The sequence below is a fragment of the Centruroides vittatus genome, unplaced genomic scaffold (genome assembly GCF_030686945.1).
Source record: "Centruroides vittatus isolate TY-2023 unplaced genomic scaffold, ASM3068694v2 contig_1078, whole genome shotgun sequence".
Lineage (NCBI taxonomy): Eukaryota > Metazoa > Arthropoda > Arachnida > Scorpiones > Buthidae > Centruroides > Centruroides vittatus.
This window is the reverse complement of record NW_027120693.1, coordinates 683,482-708,275: the sequence shown is the minus strand read 5'-3', so window position 1 is coordinate 708,275 and position 24,794 is coordinate 683,482. Positions and strand designations below refer to the sequence as shown.

At 33.5% G+C, this 24,794-nt stretch overlaps 1 protein-coding gene across 1 annotated transcript in view; it reads right to left on the bottom strand.

Annotated features, from left to right (window-relative positions):
* LOC136974054 (synapse-associated protein 1-like) overlaps positions 1-24,794 on the bottom strand; it is an 87,741-nt gene that overhangs the window by 57,043 nt on the left and 5,904 nt on the right. The window contains exon 2 of the mRNA XM_067268828.1: positions 7,951-8,033. Within this exon, the coding sequence (XP_067124929.1) occupies positions 7,951-8,033 (83 nt within the window). The remainder of the gene's footprint in view (positions 1-7,950; positions 8,034-24,794) is intronic.

Genomic DNA, 24,794 nt, shown 5'->3' with positions numbered 1-24,794 from the left:
AACAAACAGTGTTTTAAGTGATTAAACGTAAAAATTTAACTATTAATCGGGTAAGAGTAATTTCTAGCATCTTTCTCCAAATTATAGTAAATATTTACAAACAAAAAGTAAATAAAATACAAAATTGGGTTATTAAATGTTTATATTTGTGTATATCCCATAAAAAAATTGGTGAAACCAGGTTAAAAAAGTAGAGCCCAGCAGAAACATCTACACAAAGTTTGAAAGTTGTGGCATAAGAATAGCGGAAGCAGATTTAACTGTAAGACTCAATTTGGGAATAAAGTGCACATTATGCAGACTACAACTACAGAAAATATTTGAGAAAGCAGTCATCATGATAATAAATTAGAAAATTAAACATTGTCACAAAAAAAGGCCTCAAGTTTTACTTTGTGTCTCAAACTTCCTTTGCCAATACTGCTCAAACATGTTCTAACGTTCAACCAAATTAATGTAGAGCAACAACTTTAAGGTACCCACCATATACAGCCTTTTAAGAAATGATAAAAGGAGACCAGTCTAGAGTGTATAAAATCCCATACAAAAATGAACAATTGGGTTTGGAGAAAGAATATATAGGGGTCACAAACAGAAACCTTAGTAAACGTCTTAAAGAACACAAATATAACATTGAGAAAGAGCAGTATTGTATAGCTTTGTCTAGAACGGCACAAAGCAAAGGATCAATGGGAGAATGGGAGGAAACTAGAACTATAAAACTGGTACACGTGCCAACATTAGTGCTGAATTTGGAAAAAAGAAATGAAATTTATAGAAGTAAGCTTTTGGGCAGATGTATGAACTATAAAGATGCCACAGTGTTACCCACAGCATGGAAATATATGGTTGAAAAGAACTTATTGGAGAATAGTGCATAATGTCCATACAATCAACAACTGATGTTATGAACGTAATTTTTTCTTGTTTTTTATTTTGTTATCTTAAACCAGGCCTGGCCAACCCGCGGCCCGTCACGTTAAATTGTGTGGCCTGCTAAGTGATATTATATATCTATTAAAACTTTTGTTTCCCGTTATGTGTATACCAAAACAATTAAATAAATGAAAATTTGCATGTGTCATTGTTATAATGCGCAAGTGCGAGTACAAACTCTTGGTATAACAATAAAATCTTATTCATTTTGTATTTGTTTTACTTTTTTAAAATCATGTTTGCCTAAATTGTGGCACACTGTAATGTTACGCTTGATCAAAGTGGTCTGCGAAACAATTTCGGTTGGCCAGGCCTGTCTTAAACTGTATATATATTACTTTAGTTTATTCTTTAGATTCAAATACCTCATTATAACAACAAATTTTGTATTTTAAATGTTCTTAACTGTAATATTCAAAAGGAACAGTTATTGATGTTCCGTGAATTTTTTAAAAACCTAAAGATGGCCTGTAAAACAGATTGAAAATGTTTGTCAAAGTTAATAAATAATTCTTAGTGAGATAAGTTGTGGAAATTTTCAATTTTAATATTTAATTATTTTTATTATAAATTAAATGCAGATTTTTGCTACTTCTTATAAAATTCTCAAAAGTATCATAGTTTGTTTTGAGTTAATATTTTGTCAGCAAGTAATATCAACACTAAGTGCCACAACAGAAAGGGATAAATTATAAAATAGAACAAAATTTAATTTTAACAACCATTTAATTTTGTCAGCATTGTTAAATAACATTTTTTTCTTAACTTTTAAGTGTGTTGCGGAATTGCAGCACGTGGCCTAAATGATTTTTTTTCTGCTTCCGTTATACCGTCTTGTGTGCTACTCATCAGGTCTTGAATTCACCAGAAGTTCTACCATAATCAAGGTTGCGTAAATACACAGATACAAATCAAAGAAAAATAAAATAATCACTCAAATAATATACCTACTGTTTTGTTTTTACTGTTTACGTTCACTGAAAGAAAAATCGTTTCTTGAATATTTCTTTCTGTGATACATATTTATGTGATATTGTACTTATTCACTGTGCAAGAAAAACAGTAGAAATGGCAAATTTTGCTTATATTTCATGTTTTTTTTTAGGAGAAAAAATTAAATTCCTATTAGTATTCTATCATAAAAATAATTTACTGGGCCAAGTAAAATTTCCATGACCCCAGGCCTTGATCAATTTCCATTAGGTTTATACGGCTAGCATGTTGCTACAAAGTAACAGAGCACAGATTTCAATGTGTAGCATGTATTGCAAATACGCAACACGTGGTGCTTAATGTGCTAAATAAGTTTTATATTTGCAACAACAAAAATCATTTGCAGCAAGGTCTATTAATAGGCAATAGTTTATAAAACATACCAGTGAAAACAAGCTACATAGGTATGCTTCAGGAATTGTATTTGGCCTGTGGGGCATAGGCTGAAGGTCCTTGTTAAAAGCAGAAATTACACACTTGACATTACGAGAATATCACATGGTACAGGTGTTAAAATGGCATTTTCTTAAGATTTTCTATCAAGATCTAATCGCATTTTACTACCAACTTCACTTCAAACTGTTTCTGACTTAAACTTTGCAACCCTGCTACTAACAATTCTTTTATTTTCTCTATATAAATACTATGTATGAGGTCTGATCAAAAAGTATATCACCTAAGGTCAGGAGAAAAACACACATGTATCTATTTGGTTCAAACACTAGTCCCCTTCAAAATGGCCTCTCCCAAGTTCACATATTTCTCCTGATGGAGGTCCCAATAAATGACTTTGAAAAGTTATTTATTTGGATCTCCATCAAGCACTTTGTTGCATTAGACTTGATTTCCTCTGCATCCTGAAATCTCTTTCCTTGAATGGCATTCTTGAGTTTGAGAAAGAGCAAAAAAAAATCAGCTGGAGCCATGTCTGTGGATTGAGAAGGCTGCTGAACCTGCGCAATACTGCGTATTGCAAGGAATGTCTGAATGAGATTCAATCTGTAAGTTAGATCATTAAATACAAAAACTACTCCAACCTCAGCAACGGGGTGAAATCTACACTATCTGGAACCTGTAAACCGATGCGTAACACATATATAATGTATATTGCAGTTGACAAACATTTTCGAACAATCACTTTACTCTTCTTCAGGTCAACTGGTTAAGGAATTCCCTAGACAGAGTGTATATTATTCGGTGGGATCAGGTGTCATTCCGACGAAGTGGGACCTTCCTGACATGCATGGCCATGCGCTGGAGATAGAGTCAGCTCTTCCTTCCAGTTGATGCACGTGGCTACCCGGCCGGCGTTGTAGATGGCTGTGGCCTCTAGCCACCTGAGATGTTCCTGGTGGAGTGTGTTGACAATAACAGTAGCTTTTACGAATTGCACCTCGACCTCGGGATCCGACGCATACGTGGCAAGGGCTGTGGTGAGTCTTCCGTGTCAGATATCCGCCTGGTGTTCTCGTAAATGGGTATTTAAGGAACGCTTGGTTGAACCGATGTACAATAAGTCTTTGTTTCGTCTGTTGTCCCTGATTGGGATAGAATAGACTCCGGGGAGTCTGGTGCAATCGGTGAGGGGGTCTTTTTCATTCCATAGGATACGAAAAATCGTAGGACATCTTCTGTATAATATCTGTATCCCATGTTTGCTGGTTATCTTCTTATGTACTGTCTTAAGGTATGGATTGAATGTGATGGGGACTCGTGTCGAACCGTCTGGCCGTGAGTTGGCATTACTATTTGCGGTGGGGGGATGTTTCAGGTGTTGGTACCGTTCAACCATGACACGCCGCTTGGTCGAACAGTACCAATGCCTAAAACATCACCCCACTGCAAATAGTAATGCCAACTCACAGCCAGACGGTTCGACATGAGTCCCCATCACATTCAATGGAAACAGATGGTTTTAAAAAACTTTGGAGAACTCCATCCTGCCAAAATATAGCACATGCATGTGGATTTATGCCAGATACATAGATATGCTTATTGTATGGAACAAAAAATCTGACATGCAAGAATTCTTGGTTGATATCAATACCAACCCTTATGGACTAAAACCGCACCTGGAGCAGGAGAGTGAGTGCAAGGCCCGCTGTTTTGATATTCTTATTGCATTTAAGGATGGTAGAATCAAGACTGAAGTTTTTCGGAAACCCTCATACAATTCTCTATTCTTTGGATCTCACATGACCCATTATTTTACAAGCTAACCACTTTAAAAGCCTTGATTAGAAGAGCACATCCTTGTTTGACACTGTCAAGGATAGCTTTACTATATTAAAACATTTGGAGTGTGTCTTGCTTATGATCCCAGAATCATATAAACACTCGTTGACAACTTCTGAAACACTCCATCTTCAGATAGACACGACATTACTGGAGTGAACTGTACAGTGGTCAAGTACAATTGCCCCTTGGTAACATCTTTTAGGAAATTGGGAAAGCTACAATCAGATAAATATTGTACAAGAAGAATCCTACAGTTTATAAACTCGTGTGAATGACAGACTCAGTGGGCCTCTTGAGAATTTCAGATGTCTACATGATACCCATCACAGATGATAAGATTGCACATGACTTGGTATATGTGGGAGCCACCACACAATCCTCAACTTCATGGTTGAAGGAACCATGAAGTTGAGAACAACCTGAAGTAGGCTTCTCAAAAAAGCCAAATGTTTGTAACACAAATAACTGTCAGCTGGAAAAACAAGCAAGGTGGGTTTATCACTATAGTTGAATTAATTCCAGTTTGGATAACTCAAATAAAAAAATATTCTAATTCTGTAATTGAATAACTTTCCATTAGGTTATTGGAAACTGATGTTAAGCTAAACTATGCATACCAAAACCAATATTATAACAAAATGATTTTAAGAGAGGACTTACTGTATCTAGAATAGTTTAGGCTCACTAAAAATATATTAAATATTCATTTGTAACCCTGTTACTAAAAGCAAGCTACAAAAGTCATAATTAGCAAGAGAGTATTTTTTCAATTAACCGATCGAATTATAATAGATTGTACAATACTATGACAGTATTTACAGGGGTCACATTGCACAGTGCCAAAATTGCCACTTGGCAATGTTTTTATTAAAGTGGCAATAAAAAATATAACATTGGCAATAGCAAGTGGCGTAAAAACGCTAGTCCGCTTATTTGAACATTCAGCGTGAAATTGAATCACAAAGCCACTTCAGGAAAAGCAGCAGAAAGTCTAGCTCCCCGCGTGGGAGTCCGTGCACCACACACTAGTGCGATTTGATGACGTCACGCGGCAAGTTCAGACAGAAAAGTAGGAAGTGACGTTGAGAACCAAAGGCAGTTTTGTGAAGTGCTAGTGTGAATTTATAGACTGGAGTAATTTTTAATCTCTTGTTTTATAATCTTTAAATGTGCAGAATAATGATGTGATAAAATAACAGAATAATAATGTTACACACAAAAAAAAACACAAAAACTAAAATTCCAAAAATTCAAACCTACATTGTCCAGCATCAGTACATAGTGCTATTGCCGCAAAGAGACTTGACACTTTCAAAGACTTATAAGCTAAACACTTAATTTTCGGAAGCCCAGTTTTTGGAAATGTTTGAAAAGTAAATCCTATCATTTAGACAAGGTGCTGTTTATGTTTAGGGCTACATGCTCACCAAATTTCATTCAAATCAAAGACTCAAATGCCTGGCCCCCTTGTAAGTGACAGCTTAATGTGTTAATTTAGCTTTCCAGAGGCCAAACTGATAAGGCTACCAGCACCTGCATTAATTAGAAAGTAAAACTGGTGGCAATAAATAATTTGAAGTGACCAAAAAAAACTTTAAACTGGCAAAATGGTTGGCGATATTTTTAAATTTTCCAGACCAAATCCCATAATTATGAAGTATAGTTACAAAAAAATTTCCCCTCAATCTAATTTCTAAACTTCCCCAATAATTAGTCAGAAAATCAATATTTAATTAAGGCTATTGTTTATTTATATTATTTTTCCTTCCAATTTTTTCATCATATTACATAAATAAGAAGTAAAAATAAAGTAAGGAATTATTGTTTTTGAAACATCTTGACTTCTAAAACATTCTTCGCCTTTGTCTTTATATTTAAAAGCTTATCTTCATATTCTTTTAATATAAAGATGAAGTGTCCCTAATTTTGAAAATGTTAATTCCAAATATATAAGATTTCTTAATCTGTTAAAGTACAGGGTCTTTATAATTAAGTTCCGCTTTAAAATGGCCATAAAAGAAAAACTAGTGGACAAAATGTTATCAAACTTGGTAATAGTTTAAAGAAAGTCATGGGATCTTATTTCTCTCCCTCAAAAACGTAGTTCAAAAACTCACCACCAGCAAGAAATGGTGCGGTATGCAATATCGTTAAACAAAATAAGACACAGGAATAAAATCCCATGACTTCCTGTAAACTATTACCAAGTTTGATAACATTTTGTCCAGTAGTTCTCCTTTTATGGACATTTCAAAGTGGAACTTTAATTATAAAGACCCTGTATAAGCATCTATTAGTGTTAATAAAATGCAGCAGAACCTCAATTTAATGGAATGATTCGAGCGAGAGGTGTCTTTTAAAGCTGAAAGTCCATCATAAAGTAGATTTTCTGAATGTGCATGTTAAGAAGTTGACAAATTAGTTGGTTTATCCATTTTTAATACACATAGATACATTTGTATAATTAAAATTATGTATGTACAAAAAGTTTAATTTCACAGAAAAGTTTCCTATATGTATTATTACTTATGTATTCATTGTAGTTCTGAGACTAATAAATGAGGATACAATATAAATTGAACAAACATTCATTTCTTGGAAAATAGACTTCAATTTGAAAAAAATAACCAGTCAATTTAATTACCTATAAAAAACATTTTAAAATTAACAGTGTGTTAATTTTTACATGTTATATAAGGACCAGAAATATTGTCCATTAGAGCCGCCAACAGAATTCAACAGACAGAGTAGTCATGCGAAATGTGCAAATACTGTATTAATCTTTAAAATAAAGGTATTAAATCTAGCTTATAAAATCATGACTACTTCTGTTAATCGAGTTATCTGATAAGAAATACAGCACCAATATAGCTCTATCGTTGAAAAAATTCGCTTATTTTTGCTCATCTAGAGTTTTGCTTAGTTGAGCAAACTCGAGATGAAGGCATATCTGTGCGCAAAATATGTGTGAAAATACGGGTGTTACAACACCACCTGTTTTGGATGACCACCTGTCTAAAAGACCACTTTTTGGAGGAACCGTGGGTGATCAATCATAGACAGGGTTTACTGTATAAACTTCCAATGCAAACTGAAAGTCATGTTATTTCAATTAAAAACATTTTCCCTTGAATGGAGTTAGATAGATGACCAGCACGACTCCATTGCTAACGGAAAAGTATGACATACAGGGGCAAGACACTACGGTACTAATTTGAGATGGAGAGCATATATTTTAAATTAAATGAATTAAAAATTGCAGCCCAGCATTGTGACAATGTCACAATAAATAACTGTTCATTGGTATTCTTTCCAGTACGGCACCTGAGACAACTGCCACTCTGCTTAATCTATCAGCATGGCCCTATCTGTATTGAGGTCAAAGATATTGTCTTCAAACAATGCAAAGCCTCACAACCTTGGAAAATTTTATCCCATTCTTCACAGTGAAGAATCTCCAATCATATATTCTCAGACAATCATGTGTGAAAATTTTAAAATCAAGAAATATCCAAAAATAAACTATTAGTCTTCTATAAAAATGTAATAATAATTTTGTAGAAACAGTATTTTATAGCTTTTTATTTCATTGAGAAAATCATATTGAATTTGATAGTAATTACTTTTTTGAATAAATGTTGAATTTTATTCTTAAAAACTGCACAAAACTGTCACCTGATAAATATGCAATGAATCAAATTAATAACAGTAAATTGAATTATATTAAATATTTGCTATTACAGAAAATTAAAAAACTGAGATGTAACAAAAACATTTTCTTACATTTTCCTCAACAGTGTGCTTTAAGTGCTTAGCTGTCTCCGAAACTGTTCGCCCAGCTTTATTAGCAACAGCAAATAAGAAACCTGTAAAATTAATTTACATATAAGTTATTAAAATAATAAAACAGATCTACTATAACAACAATCATTTAACTAATTATAATATAATAATAATAATAATAATAATAATAACTCTCCCGTGGTCACCACCTGGTCGTGGTGGGAGAGCCCAGTAATTTTACTGATCCATAGGGCAATGCAGGCTGGAGCATAAGCTCCTGGTAGGGACACCCATGCCAGTAAGGTCTATGGGGAGAAATGAAGCTAAGAGTGACCACGCCCACATTCTGTGGAGATATTCATCATGGTAATAACTAGATCAAAAGTGTGATACCGGCTCGGACGTCGCCCGGGTTAACAAGGTCCGCGTTCGTGGGTTAGGCAGAGGCTCACGTTCGAAAAATAGGTCACAGTCTCCCTTGGTTACCGGTGGCGAAAGCAGCACCGGCCCAAGCATGGCTACTGCAATGCCCTCAACAGATGTGAGGAACCAACCCAGCCTTGGTGTTTCTGTGGCAATGCATCCACAGACCACAAAGGCTGGAAAACCACGCCAACGGATGAAATGGACAGTAGAAATGAACGAGTTTATCATCCGTACCTATTACACCATCACAAAACTCGAAACAAACATGACAGCATACAGACAACAACTACACCATAGATTCACACAACAGTATCCTCATCTCACTGTCACCGAACAAAGGGTTGTTGATCAAAAAAGAACAATTATACACAACAACCTTATTCCACAAACAACACTTGAACTTATCAAACAACAGGTTGCTGATCAAATACATCAACAGACAGAAACATCTAACATTAATGAAGATCATGTAACCTGTCAGGATAATCCAGCAACAAGCATTGATAATAACACACATACAACAATTACCACTAATGATACTACAGACACTTCCTCATCCATCACTGATAACATAGACTTGGATTTAGTTAATACGCTCTCACTTATATTTCAGGAAACACTCACTAAATATACAGGTACAGATCCCACACAAACGACCACGAATACCAAAAATCAACACGTCAAAGGAAGTAGGAAAAACACTAAATTATGTAAACACTCACTTACTACCACACTACATTCATTCAATTTCTACACTCGCAGACATTCATACATTAGTTTATGCTGGGCAGTCACAGTAGTGTCACACATGGACTGAAAGTACAATCACAGACAAATACACAGAAAACACAATTCTATCACAAGCCTGCCTGGCAGAGAAGAATAGAAACACAAATAAATGACATTAGACAGCAATTAGGCAGGCTAACACAATACACTAAAAACAACATAACACCCAAATTAAGGAAACAGCTCAAAAACATTTTCAAGAAAATAAAAACACACACAAAACATGAACATCACAACACACACATTACAGAATACATTGATACACTAAAACCAAAAACTTGCTGCCAAAGCACGTAGACTCAAACGATACAAAACATGTACACTACGAAAACAACAAAATAAATTATTTACAAACAATGAAAAACTCTTTTACAGACAAATTAATAACAAAGCAAACACTGATACACAGCACAGTGGCACACCAACAGAAGAAGAACTCACAACATATTGGTCTTCTCTTTGGTCCAGTGCTGTCACGCACAATGCTGATGCAGGCTGGATCGAGGAGGAGAACAGAAACTTGCACAACATACCAACTATGCCCTGTGTTGAAATAAACATACATGATTTCCAATACACTGTTAACAGAACACACAACTGGAAGACACCTGGTGTAGACAACATTCACCAATTTCTGGTACAAAAAAGTTTACATCACTTGCACCAGGAACTAGCTAAACATCTAACACACATCATCATCAATCCACAAGACATGCCAAATTTTCTTACTCAGGGCATCACCTACATGAAACCTAAAAACAACAAATACCACAGACCCCACACAATACAGACCAATTACATGTCTTCCAACACTCTACAAATTATTGACATCCTGTATTGCAAACAAAATATACAAACATGTTGAAGAACACGACATTCTAACAGGAACAACAAAAAGGTTGTCGTAGAAACCACAGGGGATGCAAAGAACAGTTACTCATAGATTCAGTCATTCTACGGCAAGCACACAGACAACACAGAAACATACACATGGCATATATAGACTACAGAAAAGCATTCGACAGTGTTCCACACAGTTGGCTGCTACATATCCTACACATGTACAAAATACATCCATCACTCATTGCATTCTTTCAAAACACTATGCAGCACTGGAGAACAACACTACATCTCAGGGCCCATAACACTTCCATACAAACAAACCAAATTTTTATTAGGCGAGGAATTTTTCAAGGAGATTCCTTGAGTCCTCTCTGGTTCTGCTTAGCCCTGAACCAATTATCCAACATGTTAAACAAGATGCATTATGGTTACAATATCAGACACGAAAAAACAACACAGTTTACACTGTCACATCTCATGTACATGGATGACATAAAACTTTATGCATCCACACAAAAACAACTTCATCAACTCCTACAAATCACACATTCATACACCAAGGACATACAAATGGAATTTGGCCTAGATAAATGCAAAACAGTTCACATAGAAAAAGGAATCCTGAAGAAAGAAGATTTTGCACTTGGAAATGGAAACATTATTGAATCCATGGAAGAGGGCGAGTTCTACAAGTATTTAGGATTCCAACAGGCCAAACTAACAGAACATACACAAATAAAGCAAAGATTAATTAAAGAATACCAAAGTAGGTTAAATGCTATTCTCAGAACACAATTAAATGCAAAACACACAGTTAAAGCATTAAACACATATGTCATCCCAGTACTCACATATTCTTTTGGAGTTATACATTGGACTCACACTGATCTTGAGCAACTCCAAAGGAAAACAAGAACAACACTTACTAAGCATAAACAACATCATCCTAAATCCGCCACAGAAAGATTAACCCTTCCACGTAAAGATGGCGGACGTGGCCTGATTGACATAGTTAACCTTCACTACAAACAAATACAGTCACTGCGAGAGTTTTTCTACAAAAAACAAGAAACATCACAATTACATAAAGCAGTAACTCTAGCAGACTCGAATAACACACCATTAAACTTACACTCACATCATATGGACACAACACAACATATAAAAAGCATAGACACCATTAAGCAATCGTGGGCTCGAAAGGCACTCCATGGCAGGCATCCTTACTATCTGGCCCAGGATTTTGTTGACAAAACTGCGTCAAACAGCTGGTTAGCTCGGGGATGCCTCTTTGGGGAGACGGAAGGATTCATGATTGCCATACAGGATCAGGTCATAAATACTAAAAACTACAGAAAACACATACTCAAAGATGCAACACTCACAAATGACACATGCAGAAAATGTCACATCATGCCAGAAACTATACAACACATCACCTCTGGTTGCAAGCTCTTGGCACAGACAGATTATTTACACAGACATAACCAAGTAGCAAATATAATACACCAAGAGCTTGCAAAGAAACACAAATTAGCAGACATCCACGAACCATACTACAAATACATTCCACAGACAGTATTGGAAAACAACATGCACAAAATGTACTACGACAGAGCCATAATCACAGATAAAACAATTTACCACAACAGACCAGACATCACACTCATTGACAAACACAATAAAATCACATACATTATAGACATATCTATTCCAAACACTCACAATATACAAAATGCATACACTGAAAAAATTAGCAAGTACACAGAACTCGCCCAGGAAATAAGGCATCTGTGGAGGATGGATAAGGTGCTTATTGTACCTGTTGTTCTCTCCTCTACAGGTGTCATACCACACACACTACACAAAAGCCTGGGCACATTACAATTGAATAGAAACACATACATCACACTACAGAAGGCCACTATATTGAATACATGTCATATTGTGAGAAAATTCCTGAATACAGACACACACACTGATACACTTCTTTAATTTCTGTTTTGGTTACTATGCCTTGACTTTGGTCCGGCATAGTGCACAGCCACCGGTGTTAACCGAGTATATCTCACTTAACCCAACATAATAATAATAACTCTCCCAGGGTCACCACCTGGTCGTGGTGGGAGAGCCCAGTAATTTTACTGATCCATAGGGCAATGCAGGCTGGAGCATAAGCTCCTGGTAGGGACACCCATGCCAGTAAGGTCTATGGGGAGAAATGAAGCTAAGAGTGACCACGCCCACATTCTGTGGAGATATTCATCATGGTAATAACTAGATCAAAGTGTGATACCGGCTCGGACGTCGCCCGGGTTAACAAGGTCCGCGTTCGTGGGTTAGGCAGAGGCTCACGTTCGAAAAATAGGTCACAGTCTCCCTTGGTTACCGGTGGCGAAAGCAGCACCGGCCCAAGCATGGCTACTGCAATGCCCTCAACAGATGTGAGGAACCAACCCAGCCTTGGTGTTTCTGTGGCAATGCATCCACAGACCACAAAGGCCGGAAAACCACACCAACGGATGAAATGGACAGTAGAAATGAACGAGTTTATCATCCGTAATTATTACACCATCACAAAACTCGAAACAAACATGACAGCATACAGACAACAACTACACCATAGATTCACGCAACAATATCCTCATCTCACTGTCACCGAACAAAGGGTTGTTGATCAAAAAAGAACAATTATACACAACAACCTTATTCCACAAACAACACTTGAACTTATCAAACTACAGGTTGCTGATCAAATACATCAACAGACAGAAACATCTAACATTAATGAAGATCATGTAACCTGTCAGGATAATCCAGCAACAAGCATTGATAATAACACACATACAACAATTACCACTAATGATACTACAGACACTTCCTCATCCATCACTGATAACATAGACTTGGATTTAGTTAATACGCTCTCACTTATATTTCAGGAAACACTCACTAAATATACAGGTACAGATCCCACACAACGACCACGAATACCAAAAATCAACACGTCAAAGAAAGTAGGAAAAACACTAAATTACGTAAACACTCACTTACTACCACACTACATTCATTCAATTTCTACACTCGCAGACATTCATACATTAGTTTATGCTGGGGCAGTCACAGTAGTGACACACCATGGACTGAAAGTACAATCACAGACAAATACACAGAAAACACAATTCTATCACAAGCCTGCCTGGCAGAGAAGAATAGAAACACAAATAAATGACATTAGACAGCAATTAGGCAGGCTAACACAATACACTAAAAACAACATAACACCCAAATTAAGGAAACAGCTCAAAAACATTTTCAAGAAAATAAAAACACACACAAAACATGAACATCACAACACACACATTACAGAATACATTGATACACTAAAACAAAAACTTGCTGCCAAAGCACGTAGACTCAAACGATACAAAACATGTACACTACGAAAACAACAAAATAAATTATTTACAAACAATGAAAAACTCTTTTACAGACAAATTAATAACAAAGCAAACACTGATACACAGCACAGTGGCACACCAACAGAAGAAGAACTCACAACATATTGGTCTTCTCTTTGGTCCAGTGCTGTCACGCACAATGCTGAAGCAGGATGGATCGAGGAGGAGAACAAAAACTTACACAACATACCAACTATGCCCTGTGTTGAAATAAACATACATGATTTCCAATACACTGTTAACAGAACACACAACTGGAAGACACCTGGTGTAGACAACATTCACAATTTCTGGTACAAAAAGTTTACATCACTGCACCAGGAACTAGCTAAACATCTAACACACATCATCATCAATCCACAAGACATGCCAAATTTTCTTACTCAGGGCATCACCTACATGAAACCTAAAAACAACAATACCACAGACCCCACACAATACAGACCAATTACATGTCTTCCAACACTCTACAAATTATTGACATCCTGTATTGCAAACAAAATATACAAACATGTTGAAGAACACGACATTCTAACAGAACAACAAAAAGGTTGTCGTAGAAACCACAGGGGATGCAAAGAACAGTTACTCATAGATTCAGTCATTCTACGGCAAGCACACAGACAACACAGAAACATACACATGGCATATATAGACTACAGAAAAGCATTCGACAGTGTTCCACACAGTTGGCTGCTACATATCCTACACATGTACAAAATACATCCATCACTCATTGCATTCTTTCAAAACACTATGCAGCACTGGAGAACAACACCACATCTCAGGGTTAGTAACACTTCCATACAAACAAACCAAATTTTTATTAGGCGAGGAATTTTTCAAGGAGATTCCTTGAGTCCTCTCTGGTTCTGCTTAGCCCTGAACCCATTATCCAACATGTTAAACAACACGCAATATGGTTACAATATCAGACACGAAAAAACAACACAGTTTACACTGTCACATCTCATGTACATGGATGACATAAAACTTTATGCATCCACACAAAAACAACTTCATCAACTCCTACAAATCACACATTCATACACCAAGGACATACAAATGGAATTTGGCCTAGATAAATGCAAAACAGTTCACATAGAAAAAGGAATCCTGAAGAAAGAAGATTTTGCACTTGGAAATGGAGACATTATTGAATCCATGGAAGAGGGCGAGTTCTACAAGTATTTAGGATTCCAACAGGCCAAACTAACAGAACATACACAAATAAAGCAAAGATTAATTAAAGAATACCAAAGTAGGTTAAATGCTATTCTCAGAACACAATTAAATGCAAAACACACAGTTAAAGCAATAAACACATATGTCATCCCAGTACTCACATATTCTTTTGGAGTTATACATTGGACTCACACTGATCTTGAGCAACTCCAAAGGAAAACAAGAACAACACTTACTAAGCATAAACAACATCATCCTAAATCCGCCACAGAAAGATTAACCCTTCCACGTAAAGATGGCGGACGTGGCCTGATTGACATAGTTAACCTTCACTACAAACAAATACAGTCACTGCGAGAGTTTTTCTACAAAAAACAAGAAACATCACAATTACATAAAGCTGTAACTCTAGCAGACTCGAATAACACACCATTAAACTTACACTCACATCATATGGACACAACACAACATATAAAAAGCATAGACACCATTAAGCAATCGTGGGCTCGAAAGGCACTCCATGGCAGGCATCCTTACGATCTGGCCCAGGATTTTGTTGACAAAACTGCGTCAAACAGCTGGTTAGCTCGGGGATGCCTCTTTGGGGAGACGGAAGGATTCATGATTGCCATACAGGATCAGGTCATAAATACTAAAAACTACAGAAAACACATACTCAAAGATGCAACACTCACAAATGACACATGCAGAAAATGTCACATCATGCCAGAAACTATACAACACATCACCTCTGGTTGCAAGCTCTTGGCACAGACAGATTATTTACACAGACATAACCAAGTAGCAAATATAATACACCAAGAGCTTGCAAAGAAACACAAATTAGCAGACATCCACGAACCATACTACAAATACATTCCACAGACAGTATTGGAAAACAACACGCACAAAATGTACTACGACAGAGCCATAATCACAGATAAAACAATTTACCACAACAGACCAGACATCACACTCATTGACAAACACAATAAAATCACATACATTATAGACATATCCATTCCAAACACTCACAATATACAAAACGCATGCACTGAAAAAATTAGCAAGTACACAGAACTCGCCCAGGAAATAAGGCATCTGTGGAGGATGGATGGGGTGCTTATTGTACCTGTAGTTCTCTCCTCTACAGGTGTCATACCACACACACTACACAAAAGCCTGGGCACATTACAATTGAATAGAAACACATACATCACACTACAGAAGGCCACTATATTGAATACATGTCATATTGTGAGAAAATTCCTGAATACAGACACACACACTGATACACTTCTTTAATTTCTGTTTTGGTTACTATGCCTTGACTTTGGTCCGGCATAGTACACAGCCACCGGTGTTAACCGAGTATATCTCACTTAACCCAACATAATAATAATAATAATAATACATTTTCAATTAAGTTCAATTACTAGAGTATTAGAAGAGTATTCAATTACTAACTTAAATAAAACAGTTGGCTTAAAGAACATTCTTCCAAAAGTAAGTACTCACTCATAGATATTTTCTGATCACTATAAATTACCACCTCAGAGCTAGAATAATCCCTATCAGTAAATTCTGACTAAGATAATTAACAAAACCTTTTACACAATATTTCCTATATTTTGCACATAGAGGCCTGCAATAAAGATCCACATAGAATTTGTTATTGCAAATTCTACTTGGATCTGTATTGCTTTAGATAAAGCAGTTGCTTTTAAGCAAACTCCATATGATACAGCTATTACATCAAAACCAGACTTGAATTACTCGTGTTCTGAGATTGCCATATAAACATTATAAAATATATATGTATTATATAAGAACATACCTAATCCTTGATTTATACAATATTCAAATTTCATGATTACCATTTTAACAAGGTAAAATATTTGTTTCACATAACAGAATTTCAGTGTAACAGTTTATACTTTAAAATTAAATACTGAAGAATATTTTAAAATCAAGTATTTTCATTGATTTGCACTAAAACGAATTTTTAAGTCTGCTAATTACTACAATGTCGAAAGTACCCAGTAGATTCTTGCTAATCTGGCCTTTCAATTATCCGACATACACCATTATAATGTCTCTCTTATTCGTTTATTATATGTATTTAAAAAATAGTAGACTTGTAACATTAACTTTAATAATGAACTAAACTTTAAATTAACTGTATCCCTGTGCATAATTTCACAATAACAAAATACAACTCCAAAAATAATCAGTACGGAAGGGCGACAGGCCATGTGGTTTGTTGCTTTTAGTCCTATGCATTTTGTAATCTGACACTTTCACTAATTTGGCATTCCTCTGTGCAAGAAATGGCCGGATTAGCAAATGTCTACTGTATTGGTGACATCAGAGGCATAGCTACTGTGGAGCAGTTGGAATAAATTGCTCCAGGTGCACGAATTACAAGGGCACCAAGTTAAAAAGGGTGAAATAAAAACTTGTAAAAACATTTGTAAAAAAATGTTTGCATTTAATAATTAATCAAAACTTATTTAAGAAGCAGCGTGTCACAACACTGTCTTAGTTCTTTGGCTATATCAATTGAAAAAACATAGCTTGTCAACTTGATCTGGAGAAAGTGATTGACCGATTTGCAAACAAAAAAGCGAGAAAACAACAATTTTAAAGTTTTTTTTAAATTTATTATTATATATTTGTTATGAAACTAAACTTGCATACAATTTGTCAATACAGTTTATATACTGTGTAGTAAATATTATTAGGTACTCCGTACTTAAAGAATTATTTTGTTTTATTATTATATAATATTATAGTATTACTATATATTTATTAAATTGAATATCTTATTGTTGAAATGCCTCGAATCTCAAATAAATTAAATAATTAGATATATGTTTTTAAATTAAATGTTCAAAACTAATTTCGCGAGACCTCTTCCGAGGAATAAGGGGCGCACCAATTCTACTTGCTCCGGGGCGCTGAATACGTAGCTACGCTACTGGGTGACATTATTGCAATTCACGCATTCATGGAAATGTACTATGTACAACCAGTGGTGCATTCAGGATTTAATCTTGGGAGGAGTTGAGTTGAACAAAAATTTAATAGAATTATCATTTTATGTGACCACTAATTCATTAGTAGTATAGAAATAAATGATGCAAAACAACAAATAAAAAAATATATTTTAACTAGGAAAAGATTTTTGGAAAATTTTATATTGGTTCGTTTTTTCCCTTTTTCTTTGGGGATGCCACAGCCCCTTGGTCCTCGGGTGTATCATTGGTCACAACCTCACATCACATGCATTAAAGTTAGCTGTATATCATAAAATTTATAAGAAATTCAATAGAAATGATAACAAGCTTTAATAATGGATTTCATTGACTAAAGACTGTTGATGTCGTCAATAAACTAGAAGAAAAAACTTTGATCAATGAGTAAAGTAACAAGTGACAAAATTTTCAACTAAAAGAGGTAGAATATATTTTTTTTATTACCAAGTTAAGAATTTCATTTTCACTTTCATTTTATAAAATTTAACTATTGTTTAATAATATGAGTCATGCTGAAGAGATAATGGTACAAAATTATGTAATATTTCATAAGAGTATTCGTAGAATTTATGCAAATATAAAGCATGGGCAAGCATTTGCGAGGATTATTTTTGAAATACAATTAAACTAATTACTGTCTTAATAAATAAAATTTGGTCTAGAAAGGTAGGCAATTAAGCTGCAAATAAACAATTAAAAATTAATTAATTAATTTACAAAATAAACAAAAACTGCTTGATTAAATTATCAAAAATTTAAAAAATTCTGTAAAAAATTTAAAAAATTCAAATGTCTTCATTTTCATCATGTCAAATCACCAGGAACAACAGTCTCCATTACAGAGATGGCCTTTTATTAGAGACAACCTTACTATTATTTTATTCGATGACCTACGCCTCTGCAAAAACATGCAAAACAGTCTGAAAAGTTCACAGGTGACAAGCCAACAATTATAAAAATACATAATTTCTTTTTAAAAAAAAATAGCCAACAAATTTACAATTTAAAAATCCCGTATTTCCAGTAATTTGACATGACGAAAATGAAAACATTTTAGTCTTTTCTATGGAATTTTTTAATGTGTAAATTCGTCAGCCATTTTTTTAATCAAAAATTTATTTATTACAAAACATTTTCAATCTGAATTCAGGCAACACACACAAATTCAGATTATGGTGCCAATTTCTACATACGTTCATAATTTAGAGAATTCTGGGAGAAAATATTGACTTACAGGATGACTCAACTTTGCAAATTTGCTTACCATGAAGGCGCTTATCCACAACTACACAGTGAATAGAAGTTATAGGGTTGAATCCCTTTTTTTCAGCGTTAGAGTTTACACATTTAAATTAGAGAAGAAAAGGCTACAAAGGCAAGTAACATACTGTAAAACATTTTAAATAAACAATTTATTCTCCAGTTGAAATCAACAATTTAAATTTTTAACATTTTTTTAAACGTCGAAATTATATTTCGCTTGCTTTTGCAGCCTTTTCTTCTTTATATGTGTAAAGCGCAAATTTTTTCTCTTTCCATTAATTATATTTGGCGCACGTGTTTTCATTTTACTATATCAGTCCCATATTTCAGGTAAACCTTTCTTCCAAAATTTTAGAAATTAATTAATTATTAAATTTGAAATTACTCTTAAAGGATGAATGCTTAGCCATTTATCTTCAGGCTAAATTCTGTAATTTGACTGATTAATAATTAGCTTTCTGGACTAAAATAATGCGCCTTTGAATGTTCGTTTAGGTAATAAAGTAGCGAGATAGTTTTGGTATTAATTAAACAAATATTCACTATGCGGCTATCTTATTACCATCACTCAAAGAAGATTGAATTCCATTATCTGAATCTTCTAATCGAAGCAAGTAAAAATATTCAATCATTGTCGTAATCATAAAATCAGATTTTATAAACGATTTTTGCCAATTGCATGCAATTTTCATTAACACTCCAGCTAATTTTTTAAACATTAAATTAGTTGAAATGCTGCAATTATTTTAAAGCAGTTTAAAAAAATTTTTCAGACAACTGAAATAAATTCAATTTAAGCAGGACTTCCTATGCGTTAATGCTACACTTATTAAAAAACTAAGTACTATTGGATTATTCATTTAACTTCAAGGTTTGTAATTTATCAACTTGCTATTCTCTACTCTTATTAGCAGGAAATCACAAAATCCATTTCAAAATAAATAAGCTTTTTTTCCCGAGTAAAATTAATTGAAAATTTAATAACTGAACCGCGTCAATCAATAAAATGAATTAAACATGCTAAAGTTTTTTGTAAATATCTTTAGTATACTATTAAAGTTAAGAGTTTCATTTGCAATTTATTTTTCTAAATAAATCTCTATTAAAATAAGAGAAATGTTTTAAATTCTAATCTAAGATATCGATCGACTAAGACGTCTGCAAGCCCAAGGGGTACTTGGTGTCGATTAGCTTTAATTTAGCCAAAATGACTTCTGTTTTAGTATTTTTATGTCCTGTCATCTTTAGTTTCATCATCTTTACAGAAACAACTTGGAATTTAGCATGTTTGTCAAAGAAATTAATAGGTTAATGGAGGTTGTCTACTAATGGATAGACAAAGTACTCTTCGTGAAACATTATAAACCAAAAATGATGAACTAAAACTAGTTTTAACACCACTACTGCTGCAGTTACAATTAGCATTACAAAGGAAGGAATAAGCAGTTCTTCGATAGAATAAATATATTGGTAAAATATTTGAAGCTAAAAAATTAAAATAATTAAGATTAAAATTAATTTCTGCGGAACTTCTAAAATGTGTTTTGCAAAATTAATAATTATTATGTTATTATTAATTTTGAAGCTTTGAGAAAAAAAATTTTAAACTAATCTAATCTATAATCTAATAAACTTAAATATTAAATCAGATATAAAGTACCCTCAGTCTGTATAAAGTATATGAACTGTCACATTTAAACAATGGACAACTCCGAGCTTAATTATCAAGAACAATTATGATCATAACGTTCCGTTTTTCATCTTAAAAATAATATTATTTGCAAGTAAAAAAGAGAGCAAGCATAATGAATAATTAAATGAACATTACTAAAACTGAATGAAATAATCAAATTTTCTGTTCGAAAAAACTGTTCAATTTAGAAAAACCAAAGTGTCATTTTTTTGTGTGTCAACGACTAACCACTTTCTTTTCTTCTCTGCAAACTTTAAATGTTATGGATCCCTGCCAATTTTTATTCAGATGATAAAGTCTGCTATCAGTTGCATCGTGATGCAGACAATTCATTTAGATATCAAGTACGTTAGATTTTGTTTAATACGTTTGCTATACATAGAACTGGTTTTTATCATTAAACATTATATTCTAATTGATTTTATAGAGAATCTGTATTTAGAAATGTTATATAGTACTTTAATTTGAAACAGTATTTACATAATATAGTTATATTAAAATTGCATCACTAATAAAATCATAAAATATTTCCATAAACAAATCTAAACTAATGCGATTATTTATATAAATAACCTTATATACTCTCATAAAATAATACCCGCCTACTCTATATATATTTATATATACGAGTAGGTGGTGTATATGTATATATGTATAAAGCAAATATTATACTTTGATAAATGTATAAAATTATTCTCTTCCTTTTTCCGTAAATTAATTACACACACACAATTTTACTTTACATTTTGAAACAATAAAGTTATTAAAACAAATAATTGTATGTCAAATAACTTTAAAAAAATAAATGAAACTGTATTTGTTTTATTGTATATTGTATTTTTTAAATTATTATTATTGAATATATTAGAGTATATTTATCATTTAACAAGCAATTATTTATTGCGACATTCGCACGATGCCAGGCTACAATTTTTAATCATTTTTAATTTATTTAATTTTAAATATATGCTCTCCACCTCAAATTAGTATCGGCTTGCCTCTGTACTGTACATCGCACTGTTCCTGTTACCAATAGAGTTGTGCCAGTCATCTATCTAACCACCTTTTGGGGGGAAATTTTTGAATTAAACTAACACGACGTCCGGTTTGCATTGGAAGTTCATATATAGTTGATCGGGGCCTCCTGCTCTTAATGCTTCCTTATTTGGTCTTGTCTTTCATCTACTTAACTCCCTTCTTGAGATTAAGGAAAGACGGACAACAGTGGGAATTTATAGGTCTACAGTTTTTTGAAATTGCAGCCCAATAATTTCACAAACTATTTAAATAGATAAAATTGCAGAATCTTTTCTACCGATGTTATTATTAAAGCAGTTGTTTTAATTCAATTAAAGATAAAATAATTTTAAAAAGTTCATTCTTCGGTATCGCTTCAAATCATTTTAAATTAAAAATATTAATTTCCTGAAACACAAATTTAAATAACTGCTTTATTTAGTGCCATTCACTTCAATTACATTTTTTTTAATACAATATTTGATGCATGGTTTTATAAAAATTACATTGTTTTTTATCCAGATCAAGCTAAAATAAGCCAAAAATACTTCTTTTTCAATAAACTTTTCCGTTCGGTTGCCTTAATTGGTAGTCGGCTTGCATTTTTACGTAATGGTGCCAAGAGTCGTTCATTTTAAACACTGTACTTAATTTAGAAACTACATAAAAGATATAAAAATGCATGCACTAAATCATAATTTAGGTTTTAATAGTCAAATTTATATAAAATTTAGCTATTAAAAATTATGAATTAAATTACAAAATTTAACCTAAAGTTATGTCATCTTCTATTAAGAATTATAAATTAATTTTAAATCCTAAATAAGCGATAAAATTATAGAAGAAAATTGTGGCTTACATCAAATTATGTAATTAATTAATTAGTTTAGGTCTTTTCCAAAATAATCCAGCTTTTAGGTATGTTAAGCAGCACAAATTTTTGAAGTGATGTGAATGCAATTTACACCACTTCAAAAATTAAAAGACAGTTTATCTGTGACACAATTTCTTATCAGTCAAATTACGTTACAATTAGTTATAGTACTAAAACAGTATATATAGGAATAATAGGAAACATACAAGAGTAGGAATTACTGAAACAGGAATAAAAGCATCAGTGGTGTAGTAAGGGGGCAAGGGGATGTATCATGCACTAGGTGCCACTCACAGAGGGGCGCCCAAATGGTCTCCAAGACAAACTGTGTGTGTTTCTGGAGAAGGTGCCAATAAAGTGTCATGCCCCGGGCACCAGTTACGTTCGCTACGCCACTGAAAAGCATACAACAAAAATAATTCTGAATGTATCCCATTGAAAATCGTTAATTTAAAAATCTTTAAAATATACAAGCCAAGAAGCAATAAATAAACAGGCATCGTCATCTATCGTATTGATTGTTTCTCATTTCCGATCTTCCATTAGAGAAGCTTTCACTTCCAAATCTCATTTTTCTCTTACCCAAGGAATCAGATCAGAAGTTTAATAAATTTTCCAACTTTGGATCTAATTCTTAAGCTAAGAAAAGAAAGAGATCAGTATGCAGAGAAGCTCTAATGGAAGATAAAAAATAATAAACGAACAACATTTAGAATAATTGATGAATATATCTACGTAAAAAAAAGAGAATGTCATACTATAAAACATACTTTTATTAAAAGGAAAATTGTCATATTTTATGATGTTCTTATTAAAAGCCATTAGTTATAATGTTATCACTGAAGGCTATTAATAAATATTTTCAACAAGAACATAATTTTGTAATGGAGTAAAAGTACCTATTGACCACTATTGTAAATCTATTTTAGACTACTTTTTATATAAAGAACAGATCCGTGAGTGAAGCAAATTCAAACCGTAAAGAATAAACGAACAAGCAAACTCAGTTAAAAATTTGTTACTAATTCATAAAATATCGATAAACTATCGCATTAATTAATTAATTAATAAATATTGTTCTAGTACCTTATCTTACATTATTCTAAATATTGATATTTCATATTAGATAGTTGCTTTGCTAAAAGATTATATTCTAATAATTTTGGGTGCTTGTAATTAACCTAATCCTATTCAATGCTGTCTGGAGAAAGATTTAGAAGTCCAAATGCAACCAAATCCAATATGGTGACATTTCAGGGCATGCAGAAGACATTTCTTTAAGACAAAAAATCAGTACCAAAACTCATCACTATGGCACTTTTAGAGCTTTGAACCTTAATCCACATAATTTTTGGTTAGGGAGGGACATTTAAAAAAAGACACGTTGCAAATTTACAGCCTTGAAAGACAGTATCGTGCTCTGCTGTTAGAAAATCAGAGGATCAATTATGAGGAGTCCCAAAACTCTAGATATATATTACATAATGTTTCATAAGAAACTCAACAGCACCTTAACACCGGTAACAGGTTCCGGATTTAGTGTTGATACATAATGTTTCTACAAATGATGGTATACCAGAATAAACAATGAGAATGTATGATATGATGCAAGCCAAATACAATAGACCATAAAGTTGACCTCAAAGGGCATTTTCAAGGTCATTCAAAAAATATCTTTAAAACCATAAAAAATTTAGTAAGCAACCACTCATCACACCAGGGATGAAAACATTTGTTTTTGTTTGTTTTCGTCATCTACACACTGTAATTGGTTCAGAATATGTGATTAAATTTAATAAGAATCTATATTTGCTTGTTACATAAATGTAAAGATAAAATTTTAAAATCTAATCTAAAAAACAAGCAAATTTTGTTGCTGTCATGCATGAAGCACTTGCATAAATCTTCTGATTCAAACAGGTGTAAAGAACATGCACAGATCATTGATGCAGATGCTTCACTACATGACAGGAACAAAATTTCGCCTGTTTTTTAGATTTGATTTTTCGTTTTATCTTCACATTTTATCTACTGAACAAAAGCAGATTCTTACTTATTTTTGTATGGCCTACAACTTTCTAATTGACATTTTTTGCCTGGGATGTATAGTTTTTCAAAGACCTTCAGAATGTCCTTCAAGATCAACCATATGGTCACTACTGGATTTAGCACACATCATAACACATACTCCATTGTTTATTTTGGTCTGACATTATCTGTAGAGACATTAGTATCCAGACTTTTGGGATACACTG